Source organism: Capricornis sumatraensis, chromosome 2 (assembly GCF_032405125.1).
Source record: "Capricornis sumatraensis isolate serow.1 chromosome 2, serow.2, whole genome shotgun sequence".
Lineage (NCBI taxonomy): Eukaryota > Metazoa > Chordata > Mammalia > Artiodactyla > Bovidae > Capricornis > Capricornis sumatraensis.
The window spans coordinates 213566033-213586387 of NC_091070.1; the positions used below are offsets into that span (position 1 = coordinate 213566033).

Consider the following 20355-nt stretch of genomic DNA (forward strand, 5'->3'; position numbering starts at 1 on the left):
GGGCTCCCCCCTCTGGTGACAGATCCGCCTTCTCCCTGAAGTCTCCCCAGTCCCAGTTCACCGAGCAAGGGCATAGCACTTCCAAAAATGACGAGGATTTTTGTGCGGGTGTTTTTAATAAACTATCGAGACATTTGCATACATTTCTATGGAAACAGCATGTTAGGAAGCTTAAATTAGCATTTCAAAAGGCTAATCTTGAGTGGCGTGGGACGAGCCAGAGCTGTCATCTTTCCTAATCTCCTCCTCGCCTATGATGTGATGATTCCTCCATTGCCTGGTTTGTGGCAAAGAGGAGCCGAGAGGAAGGGGAATCTCTGAATGTCCTAAAAATAATTAGACCGTGTTGGCAAATGACCATCCCCGGAACCAAAACAGAATTTCCAGCAAGCTCGGCTCCTCAACTATGCTGCGGCCCCAACAGATAAAAGAGGAGGGTGGGTGTCCTCCCTGGTCCTGGTGAAGCGACCCCAGGAGTCTTCTCTGTCTGGTTCTTGTGCTGTTCTTCTGAAAACCTGCCTTCTTGTCCCCCAACAGGTTTTGTCAAGAGTCAGGAAGGAGAAAATGAAGAAGGAAGTGAAGGGGAGTTGGTGGTGAAGTTTGGTGAGACCCTCCCGAAGGTAACTCAAGAACAGAGATGATTTTGTGTTCATCAGCCAGAGGTGCTGGCCAGTGGCAGAGCTCCAGCTGGGCAGAAGCAGCTGCCTCTCTTTCGGGATGGTTTATGACCCTCTTCCCAGCAGTGGTTAAACGTGGGCCTGCACCTTTTTTTGTTCAGTTGCTCAGTCGTGTCTGACTCTTTGCAACCCCATGAACTGCAGCACGCCAGGCCTCCCTGTCCTTCACTATCTCCCAGAGTTTGCTCAAACTCATGTCCATTGAGTCGGTGATGCCATCTAACCATCTCGTCCTCCGTCATCCCCTTCTCCTCCCGCCTTCAATCTTTTCCAGCATAAGGGTCTTTTCTAATGACTCATCTCCTCACATCAGGTGGCCAAAGTATTGGAGCTTCAGCTTCAGCATCAGTCCTTCCACTGAATACTCAGGACTGATTTCCTTTAGGATGGACTGGTTGGATCTCCTTGCTGTCCAAGGGACTCTCAAGAGTCTTCTCTAGCACCACAGTTCAAAAGCATCAATTCTGCAGTGCTCAGCCTCCTTTCTGGCCTAACTCTCATCGTATCTAGTGGCCCCAGTATTCCTAGATGGATTTCAGCTCCCCTGATAGATCATGGAAGGGGTCTAGAGGCTGTGTCGTCTGACCACGTGCTTTTACAGAGAGAGGAAAGGAGGCAGGTCCAAGAGAGGCTTGTTCATGGTCACACGGCTGCAGCGACAGACCCAGGACCCATAATCCAAGGCCCCAGTTCCCCTGCAGTGTTCTTCTGTTCAGCCCTGACCCAGAGGATCACACGAAGGAGTAGACAAAGTGTGTTGACTCTGGATGCACAGAGAGCCTGACCTGTCCTTGGCCCCCAGCAAGCAGAGGGTAGAATTGCAGGCAACCTTTGTCTTTGTTACACAAAACTGGGGCCCAGCACTGCCCTTGTGATGTTACGCTGATGATGGGCATGTCTGGAGACATGTGGAACAGGGCCCTGCTTCTTTATCAGTTATCAAGGGAGGGAGACGTAGAGGAAGGGTCCAGAGCTGGGCAGGTTTTTCACACAGGGCAGGGGTCTCAGGCCGCCCTGGAAGATTCCCTGGAATGTGATGCCCCAAGCGAGTTTTAAAGGACGGTCTTAGGCTAGTGTGGGCAAGCAGGTCTCAGGGGCCTGGGCTCTCCGCACTGGCCTTAACTGTTGGTTGGAACCGACCTGTGGACCACACATGAAAAGACCTATGTCTGAGTCCCGAAGTCTTCTAGTCTGGGTAGACTTCAGATTGGGGCCCTCCAAGAGGCTGGGGCTTCCCAAGTGGCCCTAGTGGTAAAGAATCCACTGGCCAATGCAGGGGACGCAGGAGCCTGGGTTTGATCCCTGGGTCCAGAAGACCCCCTGGAGAAGGAAATGACAACCCACTCCAGCGTTCTTGCCTGGAGAATCCCATGGACAGAGGAGCCTGGCGGGTTACAGTCCATGGGGTCGCAGAGAGTCAGACACCACCCGTCTCCCAGGGGGCTCCATCCCTCCCTCCTGGCCGGGGGGTCTTTCTGGAGTGCCCGTCTGCTCCTGACCACCCTTCCTGCATCCGATGGGCTCCCTGACGTCAGCTCCTCAGCCTGGCTCTCGGCCCTCTCCTCGCTCTCGGTCTCTTCTGCTCCCCCAGCATCTCAGGGGCCCCCCTCTGTCACCCCCCGTCTCCTCACCCTCTGCAACCCTGCTGGGGCACCTGACGAGGCTCCCCGCCCCCCACAAGGTGCCGTGTCCCTCGCAGACCTTCTGTGTTCAGATTCCACCTCCCGTTACCCTGCTGCCCCTCTTCCTGCCTCAGCAGCACCCTGGCCCCATGGCTGACTTTGAGCCAGCGGTCTCTGCACATCAGTGAACCGAGTTCTGGGGGCAGCACTGGAGCCTCAAGAATGGCCCAGAACTCCCACTGCCATGTCCAGTCACCTGTTCTGGAGCTTTCTGAATAAAGTCCATCCCAACAGTCGGCATGGACCCAGAGGCCTGCACTAGGGGTTCTCTCTGTGTCTATGGAGGGGAGGAAAGGGGGCAGCCTGTGAGCGTTTTATTAGGGCTTCTGTGTTGGGGTCCACACGAGGAATAGCCCTCAGCTGGGAGGAAGTCACAAGCAGTAGCTGGCACGCAGGAGCAGGCGGCCTTGCAAAGCCCCTCCCTGTGCCTGTGGACCGGCCCTGCCCCATACCCCTGGCCCTGCCCCGTGCTCCCAGCCCTGCTGCATGCCCCCGGCCACACCAGCAGGGACTCAGGGACAGACTGGAACTTGGGGTCTGTGCCTGCCACTTGCTGATCCACCCTCCAACAACTCACAGGACCCTGCAGGCCCACCCGGGAAGCTCTCCTGCAGGTGAACACAGGTTTCCTCCTTCCCAGACAGAAGGCAGACTCTGCGGTGCCCCCTTCAATGCAGCCTCCATCCCAGGACGGGGGGGGCAAGGAGAAGGCTGAGCTCTTGTTGGGAGTGGGGTGCATTCAGGTGTCTGAATATCAGCCTGGCCCCGTCCCTTCCCCCTCTTGATTGTGGGGTGTGCAGGTGTGGGAGGAGTGGGGTGCGTTCAGGTGTCTGAATATCAGCCTGGCCCCGTCCCTTCCCCCCCCTTGATTGTGGGGTGTGCAGGTGTGGGAAGGGAAGAGAGGTGATGCAGGGGAAGGCATGTTTGGGGTCAGGCTTTCTCCCCAGGGCCCCAGGTGCAGTGTGATGGGGGTGGGGGGTCGGAAAGGAAGTTAACCCCACCATACTGGGCAGGGTGGGCATATGGGTTCCTCCCTGCTCTCTTGGACAGGAAAAGCAGATATTTGAATTTAAAAAGAACATCTGTGTCCCTTTCCCCAAACATTCCCCTCTCTCTGGGCTGGCTCCCCCAAGCCTGTCCCCGACATGTCCGAGCTAACCCATGCCGTTCTCTCTGCAGCTGAAGCCCATCATCTCTGACCCCGAGTACCTGCTGGACCAGCATATCCTGATCAGCATCAAGTCATCCGACAGCGACGAATCCTACGGTAAGGGTCCTGGGAGGGGTGCTGTAGGTCCCATACCCACGATCGCGGCCACCCATGTCAGGGAGGGGAGCGATCTCCTTCACAAAAAAAACCCATCTGTTGCCCATCCTGGTCCTGCCAGAGGGATGGTTACCAGGAAGTCATCCTGCCGACTCATCGGGCTCCCGAGAGGGATGCATAGCCCCTCTCATCCATGGAGCCTCTCCCGTGTCGGATTCCACGCCAGGTGCTTGAAATATTACGACTGATCTTGACACAACCCTGTGAAGCAGACACTATCCTCTCCATTAGTCAATGAGAAAACTGAGGCTCAGAGAGGTAAAGTGAGACACATGGGTGGTAACTGGCTGGGCCCTCATCTGAGCCCAGGTCCACCTGGCACGGCTCGATGCCCAGCCCAGACTGGTTTGAGAAGGCCTGTGGCCCCAACAACTGTCCTCCTAGAGAGACATCATCTTCTGTTAAGATCTTCAGCCTGCCCCTGGCTCCAGCGCGGTGTTAGCTTTACCCTTGAACTTGGTATGTATAGTGCAGCTAGAGCATGGTGTGAGGGGGCAGGTGGTCAGAGAGAGGCTGGAGGCAAGGAGCCAGATTGGCAGCTCCACACAAGCCAGGTTAGGGGTAAATACCACATCCTGGGGACAGCAGGAAGCCACTAAAGAGTCAAGCAAGATGATAACATGGTCAGCTTTGCAACTTAGAAACAGTTTGCAGTGATCAACATGATGGAAGTCAATCCTAAAGGAAATCAACCCTGAATATTCATTGGAAAGACTGATGCTGAAGCTGAAACTCCAATACTTTGGCCACCTGATGTGAAGAGCCGACTCATTGGAAAAGACCCTGATGCTGGGAAAGACTGAGGGCAGGAGGAGAAGGGGGTGACACAGGATGAGATGGTTGGATGGCATCACCGACTCAATGGACATGGGTTTGAGTAAGATCTGGGAGATGGCGAAGGACAGGGAGGCCTAGTGAGCTGCGGTCCACAAGGTCGCAAAGAATCGGACACGACTGATCGACTGAACAATAACACCAACACATGGTGGATGAGGGAGCCAGAATGAAAGTGGTGCCAGCAAAAAAAGAGAGTTTAAAATTGAGAGGTGCTGAGAAGGGCCACTGTTTGACCACGGGAATCTGGGGAAGAGGGTGGAGGATGGCCCTGCACTCGTGGTTTCGGTAGCTGAGCAGATGTTTCCATTTCCTGAACTGGGTCAGCTGTGGGGAGGAGCAGGCGAAGCAGACTCAGCCAGAGAAGTGGGAGGAAAATGGAAGACTGGGGTCACGGAAGCCGTCAGAGCTGCTCAAGAGGAGCGGGTGGTCATGACAGCAAATGTGGCCGAGAGACCCGGCCAAGTAAAGACTTGCGTCCTGCAGACCAAGAGACCCTGGGATCATCTCTGGACTTGGGAGAACCATGTGCAGTGAGGGAGTGAGTGGGGTGAGGAAGCGGAGGGCGTGAGGCCCACCAGCATGTGCAGTGGGGTCCAGGGCAGGCGTCTGCTTCCAATGGAAGGAATCTGCAGGTGGTTATTGCTGATCGGGGGAAGCTGGGAAGCTGGGAAGCAGAAAGAGGCTGCAGTCAGGAATGGTGCCCACGTGTGTCTGTTACCCATTCTGCAGGCTTTACCCAGAGCCCTGGGATCTAGGTGCCATCACCACCCTCGTTGCAGAGGTGAGGAAATGAAGTGACTTGTCCAAGGTCACCCAGCCACTGCTGCATGACCTTGGACTTGAACCCAGATAGCACAGCTCCAGAATTGTGCCCTCCACTCCCTCCCATCACAGCACTGGAAAAGAGGTCCCTGAGCCAGGGCAGGGGCAGATAGAGCCCAAGGAGTCTGGCAGAGCAAAGAAAAAGGATCCACATGGGGCCGGAATGTGAGGAGGTTTGCTGGCATGCGGGTCTGAGGCTCCATCTTCCTTCCAAACACTGAGGTCCTCGTTTGTTTCTTTCTCTTGGTGTTCATGCTGACAAATAGCACATCATATGCTCAGTTATGTCCGACTCTTTGTGACCCCATGGACTATAGCCCATCAGGCTTCTCCGTCCATGGGATTCTCCAGGCAAGAATACTGGTGTGGGTTGCCATCTCCCCCTCCAGGGGATCTTCCCCACCCAGGGTTCGAACCCATGTCTCTTAACGTCTCCTGCACTGGCAGGTGGATTCTTAACCACTAGCACCACCTGGAAGACCCATCATACTAATAACTAGGAAACAAATCATTCAACAGTCTCATCTTTATTTGCTTTCACACTCCAGTGTTCATCCATAGGCACGTAGATTTCTACCTGAGTAATTACCACAGAGACACCCGTTAACGCCTGCTTTCCTCTCCTAGTATCAGATAAGACACATTTTCCATGATCCTCCAACCCAGACTTCATGATGTTTGCTTCTAATGGTTTCATAATATTCCATGAACTTACTATATCTTCATTTTGGGGTCATCTTTCAACCTTTTTATATCCTCATTGTTAAAACTATTCCTTACTACCACTGTTGAGGCTCAGCCAGTCATTTTTGTTAGCGTTATCAATAATGCTCAAATGGAGCTCTTTGTGGACGTTTTTATTTTTTATTAAACTACAGTTGGTTTACAATGTGTTACTTTCTGGTGTGCAGCAAGTTGATGCAGATATATAGTATATATTGTGTCGTATTGTTTTCCATGATGATTTATCATAGGATATTGACTATATCTCCCCGTGTTGTACAGTAGGACTCTGCTATTTATTTCGTATGTAGTGGTTTTCTCTACTAGTCCCAGACTCCTAGTTTATCCCTCCACCGTGCTTCCTTTCCACTTGGGTAAGACTGAGTTTGTTTTCTATGTCTGCAAGTCTGTTTCTGTTCTGTAAATATGCTGAACAATCCTTTAGATTCCATATGTAAGTGATAGCGTATGACATTTGTCTCTGTCTGACTTACTTCATTCAGTATGAGAAGCTCTAGGTCCATCCCTGTGGCCTCAAATGGCATTATTTCTTTTTCTTACAGCTAATATTCCATTGTGTATGTACGCCACATTCATCTGTTAATGGACATTTAGGATGCTTCTATGTCGTGGGTATTGTAAATAGTGCTACTGTGAACACAGAGGTGAATGTATCTTTCTGAATTAGAGTTTTCTCCTTTTCTCCAGATACATGACCAGGAATGAGACTGCTGGATCATACAGCAATTCTATTTTTAGTTGTTTTTTTTTTTTTTGTAAGGAAATGCCATACTGTTTTCTATAGTGGCTACACCTACTTACATTCCCATCAAGAGTGGACGAGGGTTGCCTTTTCTTCTTTGTGGACATTTTCCAATCTCCTTTGGCTACATTTATTCTTTTGGATCATCTCTTTAGGACAAGCTCCCATGTTTCCTGGCTAAAGCAGTGTATACATGTGTTTGTGATTCTTGGCCCTCGTCATCAAACTGATAGCTGTGAAGGCTCCATCTTGTCTTGTTCACTTTCTCATGTCCAAATGTACAGGTCTTCCCAGATCCTTACTGGCACTGTTCTTTGCTTCCTTCTTCTTTTGCTAGTTTCATGTCTGTGAGAGAGTCCCTTAAGTGCTGCCTTAATTTGCATTTTTGATGACTCAGAAGACTGAACTGGTTTCCATTTAGAGTAATGAAATTAACCAGCTACATTTCTCTTTTTGTAGAAAATGTCTGTGGGGTAGTCTGTCCATTACTCTGCTGGAGATTTTATTTTTGAGGCATTCAGATAAAATACCCTCTCTGAAGCTGGCTACAGCGAATGGCCTCAGTCAGTCCTCTTCCCATTTTTTTAAAATTCCTCTATGCAGAAGTTTTAAACTTGTATATCCTCTTATCTGTCAGTCTTGTTTTGTCATTTCTCACACTGCTTCAAACCTTGGGAGGTTATCCTTCTCTCCAGCAACCAGATTAGTATTTAATTCTGGTTTTCTGCTGGGTTTTCAATGATTTAATTTCTTGCATCCACTAATCTGCGAGGAGTTCACTGAAGGTTTGAGCTGTTTTCCCCAAATTGGTGATGAGTTGTTCTGAAAGGTTAGTCCCATAATCCCTGCCTTGGCCACTGCAGCTCTGGGAGGGAGGCTAAGTCTCCAGGACAAATGCATGGTGTTTCTTCGGTGAAATGAGGGGGTCTTGACCTGACTACTGTTCCCCCAACCTCCCCAGGCGAGGGCTGCATTGCTCTACGGTTAGAAGCCACGGAAACTCAGCTCCCCATCTACACACCTCTCACCCACCACGGAGAGATGACCGGTCACTTCCGGGGGGACATTAAGCTGCAGACCTCCCAGGGCAAGATGAGGGAGAAGCTCTATGGTAAGTGGACACACCCCCTCCTCTGCTCCCTCCTCAGTGCTGCTGGGCGGGAAACAAGCATTGAATATTCTGTCTGCTGAGGCCTCAAGATGAAAATCCAGCCTTGGAGAGGGCCTCAGAGACAATCTGGCCCAACCCTCTGTAGGTTCAAGAATTTCCCTACAGAACCGCAACAGTCCACAGCCTCAGATCACCATTCCCCGACCCCAGTCAACTCACATCTCTAAGGAGGTGATGAGTGTGGGTTTCCCAGGTCCTCTGCTCTCCCGTGAGCCTTCCGGGCCTTGTCACTCCCTGTGAACACCTCCACCAGAAGGACCAGGGTTGCGCACAGACCTGCTGATTACTCACAGTCTCTTTCCTGGCTGAGGGGCGAGGGAGATTGAAACCACGGCTGCAGTTGAGATTAGAATTTCCCACGCGGTTCCTGTTCTTCCTCGTGGCCACGTGGTGCGCACTCATATATACACATATGCCCTCACACGTGTCTACAGCTTGCCCTCCTGGTACCCACCCTGGGCTTCTGCACCTCTGGTATCACCTCCACGCACCATATGCACCTGGAAGCCCCACCCTCATCCTGAGCCCATTTCTCTGGCCCTTCCTGATCCTAGTCCCAGCCACCCTCCGTGGTCTTCTCTTGCCGGGCAGAGTCCCCTAGCACCTCTTTGAACATGAACTCAATCTTTCTCTCCCCCTATTTGCCACTTGCTTACTTTGGCTGGCCATCCGCTGCTGCTAAGTTGCTTTAGCCTTGTCCGACTCTTAGCAACCGCATGGACTGCAGCCTACCAGGCTCCTCCGTCTGTGGGATTTTCCAGGCAAGAGTACTAGAGTGGGTGCCATTGCCTTCTCCGGGCTGGCCATCAGGAGCATGCATTTTTTGTGGCTCAGAAAGGACACCAGTGCAGACAAGCTTGGGACCAAATGCGCATCATGGGTGTTTGCTCGCCCCATGTGAAATGCCAGCATCAGAGAGTCATTCCCTACTGGTCCCCAAAGAAGACTCTGCTGATTTCCATTAGGCCAGGGGTCCCCAACATCTGGGACCTAATGCGTGATGATCTGAGGTGGAGCTGAGGTATTAATATTAAAATAAAGTGCACAGTAAGTGTGTACCTGATTCATCTCGAAACCACCACCCGCCCCCCACTCCAGTCTGTAGAAAAACTATCTTCCATGAAACCGGTCCCTAGTGCCAAAAAGGCTGGGGGCTGCTGCATTAGGCAAGTTCAGACGTCGCATCTCTGAGATGAGAACTGTCACAAATTCACTGTGAGACTATTGAAATGTGGTCAAGAGACCTAGTAACGTAAAGAGAACACAAGGAAGATGCCAATTTATAATTTTCTCTGAACCCTGCATACATTTTTTGAAACCTGGAAATTAACACGTGTCCTTCTCAATAGTATCCATCCCATTAAAACCTCCCTGCTTGAAATAATAAATGATTTGAGGGGCACACAGCTGCTCAAAATATGTTAAGTCTGTCTTCCTTCTCAGACAATGGATCATTTTTTTCCTTTTCCTCTTCACTTTAATTCTTCCTCAAAAGTGCTCAAATAACAGTGTCTGAAATGAGTCAGGCTTTCATTTTATACCTGATGCATGAAACGATCATCTATTAAATGCCACCTCATTTCTCTGTCACAATAGCTCCGAGAGCCAGGTCTTGTCCTTGGTTGGTAGATAGAGAAACTAAGGCACAGAGAGGTTAAGTGATTGGCTGAAGGTCACAAACTGAGCCAAGTGGCTGGTCCAAGGTGAAAGTGCAGGTTCAGCCCCTGCTGAGCATCCGTAAGTGTGTAAGCGGGATGGGGTCCTGCCGCTCACATGAACAGCGAGACAGCAGGACGCGTGCATGAGCACAGCCTGGCAGCCCTTGGTCGTGGAAGGCTCTGGGCATCAAGGGTGCTGCCTCCCGTGCGTGTGCCTCCTGGCTCTGCCTTTGGGAGCTGCTTTCTCTTGCAGGATCTGGACCTGAGGGGGACCTGGTACCCCTGCAGCACAACCAGAGTCAGTTATGAAGGTGGGGGTCCCAGTTCCCCATTAAGCTTGTGAACTGGCTGGCTTTGGGCACTGAGTGCTCTTGCAGCGCTACCTTGTTGTATTTCTTTTATTCAGATTTGCCAAAAACTAGCTGCCTGCATTGTCCCTTGCTGACACCACCGAGTTGGAGATGTTGCAGGAAATGACAACTCTGGGTCATACGTGCCCACTCTCCCAGCCCTGGAGCTGTGCAGGCATAACTGATCGACCACCGAACACACACGTCTCAGAATCTGCCCTCAGGCAGCCAGTATTCACTCTCCAGCTTCAGCTTGTCAGTGGACACCTCTGAGCCATCCTGGCCCAAACCCTGGGGGCTGCCCCCTCACACAATCTTTCCCGGCCCCTTTCTTGCAGACTTCGTGAAGACAGAGCGGGATGAATCCAGTGGACCCAAGTCCCTGAAAAGCCTTACCAGCCATGACCCCATGAAGCAGTGGGAACCTGCCAACAGGTAAACTGGGGGCCCAGAGGGTGGGTAAGAGCCAGGACTTCACTGCAAAATAGCCTGGCTTTACAGACCCAGGACGGGGAGTGGGGAAGTGGAAGAGAGAGAAAGCAAGGACTCACAGGGAAAGAAAGCGCAGCCACAAGAGGCCTGTCCTGCTTCCAGCCCCGAGGCTTCTGACCCCAAACCTCAGGCTCAGGGGAGGTTGGTGTGAATGTGACAAGGCCAGGGAAACTCTTCTGCATTGCAAGGTTCAGTTCAGCCAACACTGAGTACCTCCACATGTCAGGTTCTGGAGAAACCAGGGCACGTTAAGTGCAGTGCCTGCCTCGGGAAGGCACAGCCTGGTAGAAAGACGCCCACTCCAGGAGGAAGCAGCTACACAGATGATCTCACGGGATGAGTGTCATGTTTCCTGAGGACCAAGGACATTAGCAGATGTGGCTCCAGAGCTAAAGCCCCAGCCTGTTCTAAGGGGGAAAGTCACTGGGGTTGGGGAAAGCCTGAGGAGCCCCAAGGGACATCAAAGGACACTGTCCTCAGACCAGTGCTGCCCCAGAGGAACCATGATATGTGACTGTGTGTCCCTCCTTCCCCCACAGGGCCCCTCCATGCAGTGGCTCTGGCATCACAGAAATCATCAACCCCAGCTACATGGGGGTGGGGAACTTCGGGCACTTGAAGCAGACCCTGTCCCCCGACCAGCAGCCCACCGCCTGGAGCTACGACCCGCCACTCAAGGACTCCGCGCTGGGGCCTGGAAGGGGAGACAGCCCCCCAACGCCACCCTCCCAACCACCCGTATCACCCAAGAAGTTTACATCGTCAACAGCAACCCGGGGACCCTGCCTCACTCAGTCAAGGTGAGTGTCCTTTTCACCATGACCTTGCCCTTCCTTGGCTTTTCACCGCCAGGAAGCCTGGGCCTCAAACAGAAGGCCCACTTTGTGTGTCCCACTTTGGTCACTGACTCATGCTCAGGGCCTAGAACACAGAGGTTCTTGAGAAATGCAGGTGGAATCTCCAGTTCCTACCCTATTAGTATAAATTGCAAAGGTTTGCTTTTTTAATATTCATTTATTTGGCTGTGCCAGGTCTTAGTTGCGGCACACTGGATCTTTGGTGGTGGCATGCAAACTTAGTGGGATCTATTTCCCTGACCTGGGATCGAACCTCAGCTCCCCATACTGGGAGTATGGAGTCTTGGCCACTGGACTACCAGGGAAGTCCCTTGAAAGGTTTTTTTAAAACATGGAGAAAAAAAATTTAAACATACTGCCAAAGAAACACACGGTCCTGTAAAAACAACCTTCATTGAAAAATACAGTTCTATAAGCAGAAAATGCCCGTCAAACTCCCACTCCCGGGAGGGCCCTGCAGAACAGAGATGGGAATCTCCACGTAGGAGTCCCTCCCCAGCTCCCAGTTCCTCGGCCTCCTCTCAGCCACGGTGGTTCCTGCTCTCAGGTGCCACTTTCCCTTCCGTCCTATTGAGACCAAGTCGAACAAGAAGCAGCTGGGACGGGGAATTCCCAAGAGGAGGAGCGCAGTCAGCCCACAGAGGGAGGAGGGGGGTTGGCTGTGAAACTTCGGGAAAAACCCAGCGGTTAGAGAAGGCTGGCCTGCATCTAGAATTGGTCCAGGCAGCACGTGCCCGGAGGCTGGGAGCCTGCGAGGAGCCCACACAGCCGCTGCCTTAACCAAGCAAACCCACACGTTTGCCAGGCTCCAGAGCCCTCCAGGTTTCCCATAACCACAGGGTGTCGGAAATTAAAAGTGCAGACCTTAATTAACAATGACTGAAGATGCGCAAAGTATCGTCAGCATAGGCTTCCTTTGGGGCTGCTGGTACCGTTTATGATGGCTTCGGGGGGACCACTCTGGGTCTGTCTTCCCCTTTCTTGAGGTTCCACGTTCCTCTTGGCGTTTTCTGTCGTGAAATGAGAGTCAGGGAAGAGCGTGCTATAGAAATAGAACATGCTTCCCCTCATCTCCTGCCACTCCCAACACTCTCACCGGGCCTGGCTGGAGTTTCCTCTGGCTTGAAGGGCAGTTTATAACTCTCTTAAGTTTTGTTCTCTTAAAAAAAAAAAAAAAAAAAAAAAACAGGCAGATGAATGGAAAGATGGAAGGGACAGAAGGAAGGAGGATGGGACCGGACAGGGCAGGCTCAGCCTTGTCTCTATACCTCTAGTTTTCAGACTTTGTCGATAACATCATGGACTCTGGTCTTTCCATAAGAAACCCAGAAGGAGAAGCAGCCTAGCTTCCTCTCCAGGAAAAATGAAAACAAAAGTGGGTCCTGAGGTGCCTCTTTGGCAAAGGTCCTCTCTTTGGCAACCCCGGGAAACAGTTAGAAGCAACCACAGCGAACAGGGGGATTGTTCAAGTGAAATGTGTTAAGTTCCCGAAGCAAATATCTCTTTGTGCTAACCTAAACACAGCACAAGTTCAAGTTCAAGCACACGGCTGGGAACATGGTGGCCAGCAGTTCCCTCCTGTTTTACAGGTGACAGCTTCAGAAAGGGGACATCGTAGATATAGGGTAGGGTGGGTGCTCAGCTTACTTCTCAGCAAAGAGGTGACTGGAGGCAAGAAGCTGGGGCCTCCCATGCCTGAATGCAGTCCTCTGCTGCTCCTGAGCCCCCACTCGGCCTGAGAGAAGGTGACGGGAAAGGGGGTGTCCCAGTCCTGACACTGCACAACCAAGCAGAGTGACCAGATGTCCCAGTTTGCCCAACACTGTCCCCTTCTTTTGCACCAGGAATCCCACATCCCAGGAAACACCTTAAGTCCTGGGCAAACCAGGACGACTGGTCACCCTGGACTGAAGTCACGTGGTTAGAAAGGGGGCTCTCCTTGAGACTTACAGACTTAGAAAATGAACTTATGGTTGCCAGAGGGAAGGCACAGTTAGAGAATTTGAGATGGACATGAACACACTGCTACACTCAAAATGGATAACCAACAAGGACCTGCAGTAGAGCACAGGCAACTCTGTTCAATGTTATGTGGCAGCCTGGTTGGGAAAGGGGTTTCAGGGAGAATGGACACATATGTGTGTATAGCTAAGTCCCTTTGCTCTCCACCTGAAACTATCACAGCATTGTTCATCAGCTATATCCCATTACAAAATAAAAAGCTTAAACAGAAAAAAAAAAAAAGAGAGAGAGAGAGAAAGAGAGCTCTTCTCAGACCTTGCTTGGTGCTTTGCTCCTTTAGAAAAGAACAAACTCCGGATCTGAGGAGTGAAGTCATTTAGCCCCAGGAACCCACTCTGTACCCTGGGGATGGGCTGGCTGATTCCACAGCGGTGGCTACTATAGGAGCTGGTTCCTTGTGACTTCCCATCAAGGAAATAAGACTTTTTAAAAGCGGTCTTCCCCAGTCTCCCTGCCCCCACCAAACCTCCCCCTCTCTGACAGTGACAGAAGCCCCCTCCTTGAGGGAAGCTTGCCTTGCCTGCCCATCTTTGCAATCCGCAAAATGCTTGCATCCAGGGTCGGCTTCCTGGCCCTGCCCCTAATTCTCTGCAAGCAGGATCCTTCCTATCTCATCACTGAGAGCGAGCTTCAGGTGGCAGGCCATGCACCTTTCTTTTCTCCTTCTGGCCTCTTCATCCGAAACTTCGGGTGAAGTTTCACCCAATGCTGCTTTCCCCTTCTGCCCCTTCCTCCCCGGGCTAACTCAGAGCAGAGGTCTTTGGGGGTCCAGAGCAGGTGCCGAGGATGGCCCAGAGGGGAGGGGCAGCCTTCTGTTTAGGCAACTGCTTCCAGGTCTTTCCAAAGAGTAATGAGCGACAGCCCAATTCTCTGTGTCCCGAAACCCCACATCTTGTCTCATTGGCCCCAGTGAGAGGATGGCATCTCGCCTCTGTCCTCTGCCCACTCCTCCTCCCTAAAGAGTCCATTAGCTGTGGCTGTTCAGAAACTTCTGAGCAGCATACGCTCCATCAGTATGAGGCGTCACGGCCTGACCAGTTCAGTGTGTTTTCCAAGGGGACCCACATTTTGTTCTCAACAGCTTCCTCATTTTTGAAGAACACAGAACACACCCCTGGCCAGAAAGCAAAATGTGTCCCCATTCCTGGTTCTCCTGATTCGCTCAGCAGGAAACCACCTCCAGCAAGAGCAGCAGTAAATCAGGAAACACAAAGGAAGCTCTTACCTACCCTGGGGACAGCGTGGACCTCCTTCTCGGTCCATAAATCAGATAGGCCTCTTTTCTCGCTACTGGCGCATCTCTAGGTGGCTTCTAATTTTCATCATGAACACCATTGTTTCCTTCTCACTGTGAATGAGGGCACAAAGGAAGCCACACTCACCAGGAGCTCTCCGGGGAGAGGGCTTTATGCAGAGGAAAGAACACTGTTAATAGGGACTGTGGGTCCCGTGAGCACCGATTTCATCTGGTTCATGTCCACCGCCTGCACCAGGGGCAGTGTCTCACACTTGGGGGCCTTCCATGCTTCTGTTAAACCAAGCTTCTGAACTTGGGACCCTCCAGTAGCACAGGCTTCTGTTCCTCTGTGGCTCAGGGCAGAATTCACTAGTCCCCCTTGCTTAGTGATGCTCTGGTGTGGACAGTTTCTATGGTGGAAAATGTCCATGGAAAGAGTGGAGGTTACCTGTGAGACCATCAGCGTAAGAGTAACAGTTCCTTCTCCTATCTCTTTAATCACAGTGGAATTCACATAACATAAAATGAAGCCTAACATTTTTCCAATGAACAACTTAGGTGGCATTGAGTGCCTTCACTGTGTTAAGGCAACCACCACCTCGATCTAGTTCGGAAGGTCCTTATCAGCCCTAAAGGAAACTCCGCAGGCATTCAGCAGTCATTCCCGATCTGTGTTTCTTCTCTGTGCGTCTCCTTTCTCACGCTCCAGGCCCAGCGATGTGGCGAAGAGTGTGGGGGAACCTTTGCCTCCCGAGGAGCCGCAGCTGACCAAGCCCGAGATGTTTGAGAACCCCCTGTACGGGTCTGTGAGCGCATTCCCGAAGCCGGCTCCCAGGAAAGAGCAGGAGTCCCCAAAGATGCTGAGGAAGGAGCCCCCGCCCTGCCCGGACCCAGGCATCGTATCACCCAGCATCCTGCTCTCCAAAGTCCAGGAGGCAGAGGGCAGCAAGGGGACCGGCAAGCCGGCGCCCCCGCCCGCCCCCTTCCTCAGCCCCACGCCCCGGGTCCGCTCCTTCACCTGCTCCACCTCCGAGGGCCGCCCGCCGGGCGGGGACAAGAGCCAAGGGAAGCCCAAGGCCCCGGCCGGCTCTCAGGTCCCGGTCCCGGTGCCGGTCAAGAGGCCCATCAAGCCTTCCAGGTCGGAACTCAGCCAGCAGCCCCTGCCCGCCCAGGGGCAGCGGCCGCCCCTCCCGGTCAAGAGCCCGGCCGTCCTGCACCTGCAGCACTCGAAGGGCCGCGACTACCGCGACAACGCCGAGCTGCCTCACCACGCCAAGCACCGGCCGGAGGACTCGCCGCTCAGCCGGACCGCCATGCAGGTGCGCCCCGGGCGCGTGGGCAGGCGGGTGCGCATGCGCGGGTGTGCGCTACAGGTGCACGTGCGTGCGTGTGAGTGATACCCGGCCATGTCGGGAGTATGCTCAGTGCACCTGCGCGAGCAGTGCCTGCGTGGTCGGAGGGTGCCTGGGTGTGCATGCGTCTGCTACAACCCACCAGGCTAGGAACCGTGCTCCGGTGCATATGGGCTCTCATCCACGGCCTTGTATGTGATAGACCAACGCTATCCAGGAGTGGGTTCCGAGAAACCCTGCCCTGGGAACTGCAAAGGAGAAGGGAGGTGAAGACAGGATTCGAACCCAGCCTATACCCAAAAATCCCTGCTCCTACAGTTGAAGGGTTAAAGGAGGGGCTGTGGGTAAACTGAGTCCTCTATATCAGGCCCATAAGAATCAGTTCAGTCGCTCAGTCCTGTCTGATCTTTGCGACCCCTTGGACTGCAGCATGCCAGGCTTCCCTGTGCATCACCAACTCCTGGAGCTTGCTCAAATTCATCTCCATCGAGTTTATGATGCCATCGAACCATTTCACCCTCTGTCATTCCCTTCTCCTCCTGCCTTCAATCTTTCCCAAAATCAGGGTCTTTTCCAGTGGTTCAGTTCTTTGCATCAGGTGGCCAAAGTATTGGAGTTTCAGCTTCAGCATCAGTCCTTCCAATGAATATTCGGCACTGATTTCTGGAATAGACTGGTTGGATCTCCTTGCAGTCCAAGGAACTCTCGAGTCTTCTCCAACACCACAGAAGAATAAAGCTTCATAAATATAAGAGCCCAGATCATTTCTATTTCATCATCATCCTTAGTGTTCTTTAAAATTTCCTAGCATTTTAGGGACTTCATACTCAATGTCCCCTTCCTTCCTATAAAACAGATTTCTTTTTCAGCAAAAAAAAAAACAAAAAACAAAAAAACTAATGTTTAAGAGCAGATTCTGGAGCCAGACTATCCTGGGTTTGAATCCCAGCTCTCTCCCCTACCCCAGTCTCTGACTCTGGGCCTTGGGCCTCAGTGTGCTCATCAGTCAGTGGATGAGCAATCAGGGAACCTGCCTCATAGGTTTATAGGGAGGACTAAATTTTGTTATATATCATTATTGTATGTTACAATTTACATGTAAAGTATGTATTATCTATTACATATTATTTCATATATATTACATATTACTGTGTATGCATATAACATATATACATACATAATAGATTATGTGTAAGTTCTGAGAACAGTGTGCTAGCCCTCTTCAACACTGTCAGAGGAAGCCTACTCTAGCTTGGGGCATGCAAACACATGGGGACCTTGAGTTAGTTGTGGCCTGGCAATGACGCAGTGCTGAATCTTCTGTTCTTGTTCTGCAGTGAAGCCCCTGGTGAGCCGCCAGTGAGACAGGAGCCCAGAGGAGCAACACGAAGCCACTAGGACCCTTTCCCAGGACCCCTGTTCACTCCTCCTACCCAGCTTCCTGCACAGGGCTTCGTGTTTTTCCTGAGAGGGCCTAGCTTCCATGTGGTCAGCAAGGGGCACTGGCTGTGAAACCTTACTGTCAGCGCTGAAGCTGGAAGCAGCAGCACACCGGATGGGTACCCAACAACCCCCACACCGGGGCCCCCAGCTTGATCTTGGTACTTGGGACCCAAGAGCCTTGTTCCGGCTAGCATTTTGAAGAAAGGAACTAGAGTGCTGATTCCTGGGTGGAGATACAAGTAATAATAATATTAATAATAATAATGGCTACATGTGTGGAGCACTCAGCACCTGCCAGGTATTGTGCTAAGTGCTTTATGAACATTACAAGTTGAGTCTTCAGTCAACTGAAACCACATTCCCAGACCGCCCCACCCCCCTCCAGTTGAAAACAGTATGTCCTGAGTGGTTTGGACAAAGCATTAAAAATTAAGGCCAGTGCCCTCCTGGAGTGAGGAAGGGCTTGGCCTTTAGGAAGCTCTGAGTGTGTGGTTAATCTAGGGTACAGTGAACCTGGCCTTGTCTAGCTTCAGTGATGCAAACTGCTATAGCGAAAGCCACTGGGATCCAGCTGAGCCTGTGTGAACAGGGATCTCTCTGGGTCACCTGAGTTCTTCAGTCAGAAGTAGAAGGAAAATCAATTCCTGCTCTCCAGTAAAGAGATTTGGCTTCAGCCCAGACTGGCGATTCCAGGCTTGTACCAAGTCTCCTGTGCCCTCCTCCAGGTGGGCAGGCACCGCTAGGCCATGGAATGAGCCACGCCCTGAGCCTTATCTCATCGAGCTGATGGAAAAGTCTTTGCTGTTCCTTAGTTGCTGCAGAAAACCAGCTTTCCCACTTGGCTGCTGGGGAGGGCGGGCCTCTTGGTTCCTAGCCCTCAAAGCAGTCTTTTATTTCTGAACTCTATGGCTTTTGGCCCTGCTTCCTTGGTTACTAGGAGAATGGACTGGTGATGTTCTTGTGTGTCTGTTGCTTTTTGATGTAACGAAATTAATGTAGGAAACCAAATCCAGAAGTGTGTATGAGTTCAGGAGGATGGGTACGCATCTCATATCCTCACGTGTGTCAGTCTGCGTGACCAATAAATTGTGCTTTTCTCAGCTCCCATCTGTGTGGCATTTTTTCCCTGACGTTCAGCCACAGACGGGCTTCTAGGCTGTTGGAGCTGCTGAGCAGCTGCCCAGGGAGGGGTGGTTATGGAGGTTTGCAGTGGAGATGTGCCAGCATTGTCCTGACAGAGGGGACTCTGTAGAAAGGGTTTGGAGTTGGCCAAGGACCAGGAGGCTTCCCTGGTGGCTCAGTGGTTTAAAAAAAAAAAAAAAATCCGCTTGCCAATGCAGGAGATGCAAGTTTAATCCCTGGGTTGGGAAGATCCCCTGGAGGAGAGCACAGCAATCCACTCCAGTATTCTTGCCTGGAGAATCCCATGGACAGAGGAGCCTGGCTGGCTACAGTCCATGGGGTCGCAAAGAGTTGGACATGACTGAGCGACCAAACAAGAAGGATCAGGATTCGCTGGAGATGGCACATGTCTTTGCGGGACTCCAGGGATGCCCTGCAGCCACCAATTCCTCCTGGCCTTTGTAAGTGTTCATTGCTGAACTCCAGAGACAGTAAACACATGTAAACAATCTGCCAGGTCACAGGCTCCCACCTGCAGGAGCAGTTTGCGCCGTTCATGGGCCAGGGAGCAGTGCCCAGCTCAGAGGGCCAGCGTGGGTGCTGCCTGGACCCACCCTACCTGGAATGGACGTCCACCTCACCATTTCGGGGGCCTCCCAGAAGTGACTCTAGGAGCAGCTGTGGCCTGAGTTCCAGCACCCTGAGCAGGCTCAGTGTGGCCCCCACCACTGCCCCAAGCTCCAATACCAGTTGCCTCTGCACCAAACAGGACTTTGACTGTAAGCTGACGGACAGTGGGGCCCTCTCTGATGCCTGAAACTGGAAACTGTAAAGTTAAAGGCTTTCGCGCCTGTTCTTTCAGCTGCTCAGCCCTGTACCCACCCTTCAGGGTCCCTGAGCTCCTTTCTCCCAGGCTTGGGTCCACCACCATCTCTTGGGGCCAGATTTCCCCCCCATGTCTGCTTGCTTCCCACCCTGGGCCTCCCAGAGTCCCTGTTCAATAAACAGCAGGATGAAAGGGAAACCCAGAGATTCCCACCTCTTTATCACCTGAAGTGATCTACCTCTGTGGTTTTAGCTCTTCTTCACCAAGCTCCCTAACTAGGAGGTGGATTAAACAAGCTTTCCTCACAAAGGCATCCCCTGCCCCTACCGTGAATTCTGTGTTCCTGGGGTTACAGAAGCGGCCGCAGTCACTTTTTTTTTTTTTTTAATAAGCAATTTTTTGCTTCATTGCGTGACAGGAAAGCTGGTTGGAAGAGCGGATCTGAGGGCCACAGGAGGAGTTGGGATTCTGAAGGCCTCTCTCCCTCAGCCGCGTGCCTGGCGTCTCCGCCCGCAATATGGCGGCCGTGGGGCCCAGTGTCGGGGTTGGCTGTCACTCCTCCTCCCTGGGCTGCCCTTCTTTTTCCATGCCATTTTTTTTTTCCCCCACCCCATAGGAGGGAAATGAGTGAGTCATTCAGAAAAGCTCTCCCCCACAGCTAGCTTCTCTATCCCAGCCTACAGGGTCTCTCATCGCATGTCCTTAAAATAGCTTTTCTCTGGCGGACTAATTTCCATGGAGATCCAGCGATCTGGAGGCCTAGAAGCATTCTGCAAGGCAGCGAGCTGGGCTCGAAGCCTTCACTTCAGCAGAAGGAGACCCTTTGTGATGCAAATCTGTGGTCTCAGCCCACCCCCACCCCTCACCCTACCAGCTTCCTTTCTGGGAAACCTGCACCGTGTGGGGAACAGCCCCGGCAAGAGTCCGGGCACAGTCTCCTTTCCCCTCAGCTCCCAGCGTTCCACCATCACTGGGCTGGGCTGGAAGTGGTTCT

General features: G+C 52.2%; 1 protein-coding gene across 1 annotated transcript in view; it reads left to right on the plus strand.

Annotated features, from left to right (window-relative positions):
• Nucleotides 1-18485, plus strand: part of INPP5D (inositol polyphosphate-5-phosphatase D) — a 138345-nt gene extending 119860 nt beyond the window's left edge. The window contains exons 21-27 of the mRNA XM_068964154.1: nt 538-620; nt 3539-3626; nt 7793-7942; nt 10349-10445; nt 11042-11302; nt 15328-15937; nt 17308-18485. Of these exons, the coding sequence (XP_068820255.1) occupies nt 538-620; nt 3539-3626; nt 7793-7942; nt 10349-10445; nt 11042-11302; nt 15328-15937; nt 17308-17310 (1292 nt within the window). The 3' untranslated portion in view covers nt 17311-18485. The remainder of the gene's footprint in view (nt 1-537; nt 621-3538; nt 3627-7792; nt 7943-10348; nt 10446-11041; nt 11303-15327; nt 15938-17307) is intronic.
• The last annotated feature ends 1870 nt before the right edge of the window (nt 18486-20355 follow it).